Here is a 10722-nt window from a genome sequence, read left to right as displayed (position 1 = left end):
ATTACACATTATCTGTAGAAACATGTGATCAAGATGTACTATGAGTCACATGTTTCATATTCCATTCCAACTGGCTATATGACTGACTTCCAAAGTTTACGAGACCTGGGTAGGCAACCTAGCCTGGCGGAGACCTGCGCCCGAGCAGCGCACTTTTTTAGTTGATTACTTTGATCAAACATTAACCATATGCAGTCAAATATATGTTTCAAAGAAGATAGGTAAGCAAGTCTTTTGTGTTTCTTTTAAGGCTTTGCAGAGAAAAAAAGTGAGGTCACAGGGACAGCTCTGCACAGTCAACCCAGTTATCTGCCATACATTTGTCTGTGGAATGTCAAATTCCGCCATGATGGCTTATACTATTATTTACTTATTATGTACTACTACTACTACTACTACTACTACAGTAGAAACTGCAAGAGGTGTGTGTCTGTGAATCCTGTGGACAACATGTTACAGGTGTATCTGTTACTGTCTTTGTCCGCCTGACCCCATTCCCTAGCTCCCTAAAATGATGTGGGTCTTCCTGGCAGGATATGGGGCTCCCTTTAGAGACAGACAACCTGATTAAGAGATGTGGAACACCTGTGCCTGACAGGGGAACTTATTTAGAACTTAATGCCAATAGTTATTTTCTTCCAGTTTTAGGTTCCCTCTTTTGTTTGGGTTATACGGTCTAGACCATGTTTGGACACTGAAGTGAGCACTCAAGTTGTCTATCTTTTTGAAGTTATTTTAAAAGTTGCACAAATGTGTCTTTTAAAAGCCTCTAACCACTCTTATTAATTCCCCTTTCCTGTTTAAACATGTACCAATATGCTATGAGAAGGATCACATACAACTTGACACCAGATCAGTGGTAAGTACTAAGTAGATTATTAATGGATGAAACACATCTAAATCTTCTGTTTTGTATATCAAGTTAAAGGAATACGCTTAAACGTTACAAAAACAACCTCTGAAGTTGAGTGTGCACAAATCAGGTTTGACTGTAGTAATGTATATTTTAGAGATCTGTCGCTTTAGAGGTCTGTTCAGAGATGTACATGTACTGTTGGTACCTCAAACACAGTAGAAAAACATCTATCGTGACAAAGTCCAACTTATCTGAATGGATTCACAGAATGTTTAAACAAACATTTTGAGGGTATGGCACATTGTAAAAAACAAACTAAACTAAAAACACACACACACACACACACACACACACACACACACACACACACACACACACACACACACACACACACACACACACACATTTCTTTTTAAAGTAAATAATTCTGAGGTCAAATCAATAACCAAAGACTTTTGACTGCACCGTGGCTTATGATTTATAACTGCTAAAACGTGGACCCTGGGTACCAGACTGGTATGTAACTTGCGACATGAGTCAGTCAGTGCTGATGGAATTATTCTGTACAGTCTGTTAGGATTTATAGAAAACAGGATTGAGTCCTGTTGAGCTTTGAGTTCATAAAAGTGCTTGGAATCAGTTGAATGTAAAAAACAAAGAGCTGTTTAAAAAAAAAGAAAAAAAGAGGAAGTATCAAATACAATTGCTAGAGATATTCCAGTTCTCCCTTTTTGTTCCTCAACACACTGGAGCGTTGTCATTCTGGTCTTCAGCCTGGACCTCCTCTCCTGAGATGAGTGTCTCTGAATCCTCCTTCTCCTCTTTGGAATGGTCTGTTCCCAGTACACACACAACCCTGAAAGCAAAGTCATAATGATATCAAAATGTAAAAAATAACAAATATATATATATTTCCGAATATATCCAAAAGAGGAAGCGAGGCCATGTTGTCTTCTTTCACAGTGCAGTAGAGGGAGAAAGGAAACCATTGAGGCAGAGTTTACAGCGCTACAGAATAAATATACTGTATTTACCACACTGATACTATACATAGCATTGCTCTGAACACTTTAATTAGGACAAATGTATGGACGGGCATCCGCTATACCCCCAGATCGTATTCAGTGCTTCCGTTGCACAGACCGTATGACGGAAGCATTTGGAAATTGTGGGAGTCACAAGTCTACTCTGTACTCTATATCTGCTATTTTTGAATAGCTGATTTTTTTTTTTTACTCATTTTGCTGTGGACCCCCATGGAACCCCCCCTCAAGGACCCCACTTTGAGAACTGCTGTAGTGCGCTCTCCACTGGACCAGCACATGGACTGGTATCAATGTCCAGGGATGTTTACTGTATCTGGGAAAGGTATCGGTTCATTAATTTTATGTAAATATAATTTACAATAAAATAGTTCATTCTTATTTGATCTTGAACAGAATACAGCAATTTAAAACGTGTGAACGTTAATGTTGCTCTGAAATGTTATTGGACTCAGAACACACAGACTATGTAACATAATTTGTAATTGTTCCTGTATGCTCTATCCTCATGGCTCTGCTACCAGCATTCATTCTCCTTGGAAGCCTGTGTCCACCAACTACAGGGCATGCTTAAAGGTGCACAACTTCTCACGTCCAGTTTCTTCTTCATACAATCCCGATCTTTGTGTAGATTTTTGCTCGGCATAATGCTTATTTGTACACACCCATGATACAATACTGATACTGATCCGGTCCCAGGTAGAGATCTGCATCAGATGTCACAAGGCCGGATTTGAAAGCATCACGTTGTGTTACAGTATGTCATGTGTCTTCTTACTGTATGTGTGCCCTAACTTGCTGAGCCACTCAATCTAATTTTCTTGTCCCACTTTGGCTGGGGAAAGGTATACTACTACAATGTGTAATGTAATATAATAATGGTTGTAAAAATAGTGCCACCCTGAAACACAAAAATATGCATGTTCCTCAACTAACCCTCTTATAAAAGGAATTTTATCATTTCAGATCCAAGGAATTTGACTGGACAAAAGGCATTCCATGAGTGCTGATACACAGCACAACAGCACTGGAAAGTTTCACGGTAACTTACTGAAGTATAATGTGATGATCCGCACACTATAATGCTCCACACCTGTGGCCTTATGCCTACGACCAAATCAATCACAGCTGTGCTGATCTAAAGTGTAACAGCACTGTCTGTGATATTGCTTAATTCTACAGTATAGTCTACAAAGCACACTTGCAAATTGACTGTATTGCCTCAAAGGACTTAAAACTAATACTTACATTGGCCCACAGTGACAGAGCGTGAATTGTCTGTCAAACAGAGAATCAGCAAAGCAAGGGGGTCCTGTTATGCCAAAAACTACCCACCATGAAGCTGGGAGTGCATTGCACGTGACTGTGTTTTGTTTAGGTCACTCAGCCAGTTTCAAGTGTCACACTATGCTGCCCCTGACTCAGCACTTTGACTAACATAACAAAAGATACAGTAGCCTATGCCAGATGTAGGGATGTTCTTCGTTCAGTGATATCTTCTTAGTGGTTTTTGCTTTTGTTTTGATATTAGCCTTTATTGATAGGAACAGTAGACTGACAGGAAATGGGGAGAGATGGGGGGGGGGGGGGGGCACTTAGCAAAGGTCGAACCCACGACACGCTTTCAGGCTGGATTACCAGCATAGGTGACCAGACGGTTACGCCAACAGTCCGGGCCAGACCGTAGTGTATTATGAGCAACAGGCAGATAATGAGGGAAATGGTTTAGTATGACAAGTACACAAGAAGGGAATGCATTTGTTACAGCTGTTGGGCAATGACTCAGCAGAAAAAGTGTGGTCTCTATGGCAACTCTGCTCATGGATAGATTTACACTACAACCAAAGCAAATCATAATATGAACCTCACGGGAAAGTCCTATCAAAAGGTTAGACTGGAGTCAGTTCAATATTAACAGAGAACACTTTGGTAAAAATTAACGAAGTTAACATAACACTGCAAATTCACTTTAGATATATTTTGGCCAATTATGTTTGGACCATTAGCATGTGTTAACATGTTGAACTTACCCCACCAGTGCAATGGGAACGGAACAGAGTCCTGCAGCCAGTAGAAAGATGAAACCAGGGAACCACGACACAGTGGCCGCATAGATGGTAGTGAAAACAGTATATGCTATATTGCTGCTGAGGCTATCCACGAAGGCAACACAGGCAAACAGAGCTCCTGTACAACAACACAGGAAGGGGAGAAGAACACATGATAAATTAGTACAGTGACATACTGCACAGCATCACAGAACATAGACCAGAGAGGACTTCAAACTACAGTATGAAGCCAACAAGCAGGACTTTGGTGTTTTTCTCCATTATACTGTATGTAGATCGCTTACCTTGCTCTGTCTTTGAGACGATCTTTGACATCATGCCGCGTAGGACAGGGAATGGCATGATAGCCAAGAGCATTGGTAGTCTCACTGTGGACAGGAACAGACAAGAGTGGATGTTATTTTAGAGCACATTACTGTCTTGGAATAAGTTATCAACTTGGAATTATCTTAATTTAAATATAGTTAAATATAAATAAATATAAAGGAGCTAAATTGTATAATATCCATTTCTACAACAATAAAAAGAATATTGATGACAGTATAACAGCGTCTTTGATTGGTTATTCTGGTAGGTTTTGTTACATGTATAACAATTTAGAGAATGTTGTAAACTTGTAATCATAATACAAAATCTCACCCAGGAACATCATTGTGGTGGTGTGGGCGAAAGCCAAAAGGATCATCCCTGACATGACGGAGAGGATCCCCATGAGGACAATGAGCAGCTGGGGCACGCCGCAGTACATGAACACTGACACGCCCAGAAAGCTGACCAGGAACACAGAGGTCGACAGGGCCGAGCCGTAGCCGATCAGAATCTCGCTCCAGCACAGTGGTGCGTTGAGCTCATACAACGTGATCATGGAGAGTCCACCCACATAGGCGAAAGAGAAGGTGGCGAATATCAGGAGGATGAGCACTATAAGGGCGTTTTGCCTGCACGTGGCCCCTGCGTACAGATGGTAGATCCCGTAAAGCATCTGCTTCAGGCCAGAGCGGCGAGGGCCCCCGTTGACGGTGATGGCGGCATCGTCTTCGGGCTTTTTGACGGTCTCCCCCAGGATGAACACTGCATACAGGAGGCAGAAACACTGTAAGATGGCGCCGGTGAAGAAAGGCCAGTTGAAGCCTGCGGCCCTCAGGAAATAGCCTGAGGACAACGAGGCCACCCCAGACACCAAACCGATCACCATGTCCACCCCGGCCATTCGCAGTGTCCTACTACGCCCGTCCTCGCACAGATCGGCGACATAGGCGAAGCATCCACCGAGGAATGTCCCCAGGCCGCCAAACAGCGAGCTGAGCAGGGAGGCGCCAATCAGCAGGTAGACGTTGAGCTCAAAGTAGGACAGGGCCAGGAAGCACAGGGTGTAGATCAGCGAGCCGATCAGGGGTAGGACGATGGTGATCTTGCGTCCTCGCTGGTCACTGTATGCCACCAGCAGGAGGGTGACAGTCAGGGAGGGTATAATGCTAAAGAGCTCAGAGTAGAGGGAGAAAAGAGACGCCTGCCTCTGCACCTCCTGGGGAACACAGAAGATAAAGAGAATAATGCTGTTATCCGTGGCAACACAAGGACAAAGGTTTAAGTTGTCTTTTGCTGTCTTCATATATTCTAGACTAGAGCAGTGGTTCTCAACCTGTGGGTCGGTGAAGTGACAGTAAAGTGACTTTTTTTTTTGAAAATAGCCGATCTACAAGCTCACAACGCCTCGCAACAATATTTATCTGTGGAACCGAGTCAAACGAAATGTAATGCCTCAACTCCTACAATTCCAAGTGCTTATCGGGGTGGGGGGTCCCCTGTTAAAATATGATTATTTTGGGAGGTCGCGGCCTGAAAAGGTTGAGAACCACTGGACTACAGCATTGGTTTTCAAATATGTTGTGCCCATTGGGCAAGTAAAAATCTCAAGGCAAACTTATATTCATAGATAAAATAGCTGATTTACAAGCTTACAACGTGTCGCGAGCTTGTACATCTACTATTTTTGAGAATGTGTGGGGGGGGGGGGGGGGGGGGGGGAGGTGGGGGGGGAGAGAAAAGAAACAATGATACCCATTCTTTAATTTCAGTAATTAATCTCAGTAAGCACCAGTAAAGCTTTTGAAATATGTTTAGTGAAACACAATATGCTAGCCAAGACAAGGAAATAAAGTAATGTTTGTTCACCAGCAGAAGGAAACTACAGCTGGTGGCTATAATAAGGATAAGCAAGCTTTTCCAGATCAACGACTCACTTCTCAGTTCCCTCATTCAATGCGCTTTACAAATATTCACCTGTTTTGCCCTGTCATACGTGCGTCACAATAAGACCAATAAGCCAATATGAAAAAAAATCAAATAAGCCAACATGATGACAGTGAAACACCTGACACCAGAACGTAAACATCCAGCATAAATCCAAGCCATCTTTTCACATTGATTATGGCAACACAGCATCTAACTGTGGTTACCTGTTACTTGTGTTGTGTTGTGTTGTGTTGTGTTGTGTTGTGTTGTGTTGCATAAGAGCAAACCATGACATGAGTTCATTACAGTTCATTACAGCTGTTTCAATACAGTAGAAGGCTATCAGAGACACGGATTGCTGACAAGGAAAGTTGTGGAAGTGTCTTAATAGGTAGGTGCCGAACATTACAGGATATCTTTTGTCAAAACAGACAATAACTGTTTTATTTTTGTTCTGTCATGTATTATTGTATGTGTGTGTTTTTCTTTTGAAAATCCTTTGTTCCAATACAAATTGAGTAAAAGAAAACAGACAATAACTGTATATAAATAACTAAACCCCCATTATAAACTTAATGTATTGACTGTGTAGCAATTCAACAGGAGTTCCTTAACTTAAGCATGGCTTTCTTTGTATGTATTCCACTTGTGTTTAAAATCTATGTGTGATCTAAACCAAATTAAGTTTACCCTGCTTTTTGTGTTTGTGAAACCAGGTAATCGATTAACCAAAGATAGTGGCTGGCCACGTGGTTGTCTAAAAATAAGCATGCATTAGTTCTGTGACTTATCAGAGTATTGAAAATGTGGTGGAAACAGAGCTACGCTTTCCAACCACCTGCCCACTATACCAAGACATCAGAGACACATACTTCACACAGATTACATACACCAGACAACAAACTCCCATACACCAGACAACAAACTCCCATACTTACTGGGAGAAATACAACAATGTGTGAACACAGCAGCAAGATTTGTGAACCGTTGCAATAAAAGAAGGTTAGCCAATGGAATGGAGTGGAGTTTCTTGCACTATCTGACTGTACAGAGTGTACCTCTGACATAGACCTACTCCACATACTGTATAGACAGAGCTGCTACCTTTGAACACATTTTAAATCTGAGTCTCTTTTGTATACTGTTTCAATAGTGTTGGGGAAAATGCTGCTAATTGTCCAAAAGGTGACTATAAACAATTGCTGCTATTTGTTTCAAAAAGCTTTATACCCTGTATATATGACATGTAACGTTGCAATGTGACATAGCTCTGTTTAACACAATGCTGTACCCCCTCAAACTGTACATACTTTCCCCATTTGTTTGTTAAATCGTTTTTTATTATGTTTTGACACTTGCTTTGGCAATGTATGTTTTCTCATGCCAATAAAGCTCCATTGAATTTAATTTAAATATGAAACATGCCAATATCCTTTGTGTTTATTGAGTTCCTCATTTGCAATGGTGTAACGTAGTTAAGAACATTTACTCAAGTACTGTACTTGAGTACAATTTTGATGTATTTTTTAGTTTACTGGAGTATTTCCAATTTTCTATATTTTTTCTTCTGCTCTACTACATCGATCTCAGAGGCAAATATTGTACTTTTACTACACTACACTTATTAGAAAACTTTAGTTACTAGTTACTTTGCAGTTATAAATTGTTATATTATAAAACATACATTACCACTCTAGCCCTATTTTAAACACTAGAGTTTCGGGGGGCTACGCCCCCCTCAACCCCAGCCGCGCACGGGGCCCAGCGTGGCCGTGTGTATATTGGGGGACCCAAATCGCCGGAGTAAAACTGTGGAGAATTTTTTTTGAAAAAGGAAAAAATTTGAAGAAATAATATTTGTTATGTTTCAGGGGGTCCACAGGGGGTCCGCGGACCCCCTGATGGTCCACTGACCCCCTGTGGAGTGTTGGGACGCGCGGGGACACCCCTGGAACATTTTTTTTTTTTTTCATGAAGGTGGTTGCTTGTTTCTGGCGCTGGCTGTGCAAACCTGGCAACCCAGCGCATGCTGCCGGACAAACGTGGCAACCCAGCGCATGCTGCCGGACAAACGTGGCAACCCAGCGCATGCTGCCGCACGTTACACCAGAAATGGTGCCTGGAGAAAATGGTGACCAAAAAAAAAGTTTGGAAAAAAAGGAAAAAACCCCCGCAGCGGCTGCGTGCTGTTGTGGTGATGAGGTCGTGCGCACGGTAAACGGTACGAAGCTGGCTCCCCTTCCGTTTTGTCCGACATTTGGTGAGTAGAATTAATTATGTTGCGCGGTGGAAAAGGTGTAGTGAGCAGTGAGATGTCCCCTACGCGAGGCGTAAATTCAGCGCGGCGGCCGTGGCGAGTCAGTTGGCGACATGTGGTCTGGCGGTGCGTTGTTTAGTCGATAACAGAGCTGTGGGGTGTGGACACCGAGGGTGCGGAAGTTGGTCGCCATTTATATAGTTAGATAGGCTATTTGAAAATAGCCGATCTACAAGCTCTTGTGAGCTTGTAGATCTTCTATTTTCAAACATCTTAGTACTTTTACTTTTGGTATTTTAAGTATATTTTTATGCCAATACTTTGTACTTTTACTCAAGTAACATTTTGAACACAGGCCTTTTACTTGTAATAACAGCGTATTGACAGAGTATTACCACAATAACATATTGTGGTATTGCTACTTTTACTTAAGTAAAACATCTGAGTACTTCTTCCACCACAGCACTCATTAAGTAACTCACCTCATTTTGGTTTGTATGGTTGCTGCTGATGTTTGTTAATGCACATCTGGAGGAGTTGTCAGAGATAGGATAGGTGGTGTTGGTGATATCCTTCCAAAGTCTTCTGTACACATACTGCTGGACCAGAGGATACACCAAAAAACTGGCAAAAGCATAGATGCCAATTACAGGCTCTATAAGGAAAAGGCGCTTCATGTTGATGGTTGTGTAGAGAAAAAGTCCCTAAAATAACGAAGAAAGAAAAAGAAAAGTGTTTAGAGGTGAACCAGGCTTGTTGTCAGGTGATAATCGGGTGAAGGTAGGACAACTGTAAGAAGTTGATCATCTGCACGAGTCCACCCAAATGTAATTATTCTGCCAGTAATAGGATTCAGACTGTGGATTAAAATGAACAACCACAATTTGACAGTTTGACACAAAGGATCATACACTACTACTGTATAACAACCTGGAATAATTTAGCCTGTTACACGACCCAGCATAATCCATTATATTTGTTATAGCCTATAATTCTCCAGATGATGTGACTTTTTTCTTGCGAGCGACCTTGTGACCAACACAGACACAGGTCCAGCCTAGCAGTGACAGACAGTGACGATCTGTAAACAGGGCATCATGAAAGGTTGCCTTTGATCGTCCAACTTGACAAAAATGCACGCCGTGGAAATAATACTTACCTTTTAAATTGCAGTTTGCCTCATTATGTTTGGGTCTCACTGACACATGATGTCGGTCAACAAATACATTTTTGTCTGTGTCGCTAACAATGAGGTCGTATGTTTTGATCTGTTAACTGTAGTCTTATGAAATTATGCTTTGCAGGAGTCCCGCCCCTGTTCTCCGATAGGACAGCGGTCTTCCAATCGTGTAGCCCTGAAACTTGACTGTCATATCATGAAAGTCATGACGAAAGTTCAACCTGTGTTTTGCACATATTTCATTTTTAGTCTGTACATCTACATATACGTTCAAATTTCAAATATAAAGTGCTTAACCCATGGTCACGGATGTTGCAATTCACTTCGGGTGGGTATAAGTACCCGTATCTTCCGTATGGTTGAATAAAAAGCATTTTAATCCAATCGACGGCCATTTTTAATAGAGTTATAATGTATCAGAGTGCAATACACATCCCAGCCAATAGGGTCACGTAGTTGAAAGCGTATGGAGAAATTTCAGAGAAAATGGCCACCGATCGGATTAAAATGTTTTTTATTGAACAACAAGGAAGATACGGGTACTTACTACTTATGAGGGCCGTACATACATTTAACACCCGTGGGCATGGAGTAAGAACATTTGAACGTTTATGTAGATGTACGGGCCGTAAATGGGAAAAGTGCAAACACCAGGTTGAAGTTCAGCCATGACGCTCGTGACGGACGAGCGTCGTGTGCTCCATGCCTATTGGCTACCAACCGTGGTGATGTGCAGTCAATCATGTATTCTGCAACGTTGCCATGTCCGCGTATTATAAGCGACTTTGGGCTTATTTTTCTGTAGAGTTGCTTGTAAAATGCTCGCGGGTGGCCTTTTATTGGGCTTGCTTCCTGAATGTTGTTTAAAACAGTGTTTTTTCAAACATTCAAAATGTTTCCTTTTTTTTCAAGATTTATAAAAAAAATTGCAGATCTACAAGCTAGTAGTAGATCGGTTAGCCTAGTCGCTTCTTTTGGGCTTGTTTTCATAGACCTAGTTGCTTATTTCTCTCGCAATATCTGGCAACAGTGCAACACTGATCATTGGGAACTGAGAACATTTTGTGATAATAGCTTTATTA

General features: G+C 41.6%; 1 protein-coding gene across 1 annotated transcript; it reads right to left on the bottom strand.

The window, feature by feature from the left end:
* Positions 1-984: 984 nt before the first annotated feature.
* LOC311056795 (lysosomal proton-coupled steroid conjugate and bile acid symporter SLC46A3) lies at positions 985-9735 on the bottom strand. Its single transcript, XM_084073602.1, has 6 exons — positions 9620-9735; positions 8943-9164; positions 4608-5493; positions 4253-4336; positions 3930-4086; positions 985-1712 (listed from the first exon to the last, which is right to left on the bottom strand). Exons 2-6 carry the CDS (start codon positions 9135-9137, stop codon positions 1595-1597), a joined length of 1440 nt encoding a protein of 479 aa, XP_083929728.1. The 5' UTR covers positions 9138-9164; positions 9620-9735; the 3' UTR covers positions 985-1594.
* Positions 9736-10722: the final 987 nt, after the last annotated feature.

The sequence above is a fragment of the Gymnoscopelus microlampas genome (assembly GCF_963454915.1).
Source record: "Gymnoscopelus microlampas genome assembly, chromosome: 12".
NCBI lineage: Eukaryota > Metazoa > Chordata > Actinopteri > Myctophiformes > Myctophidae > Gymnoscopelus > Gymnoscopelus microlampas.
This window is presented reverse-complemented; position numbering and strand designations above follow the sequence as displayed.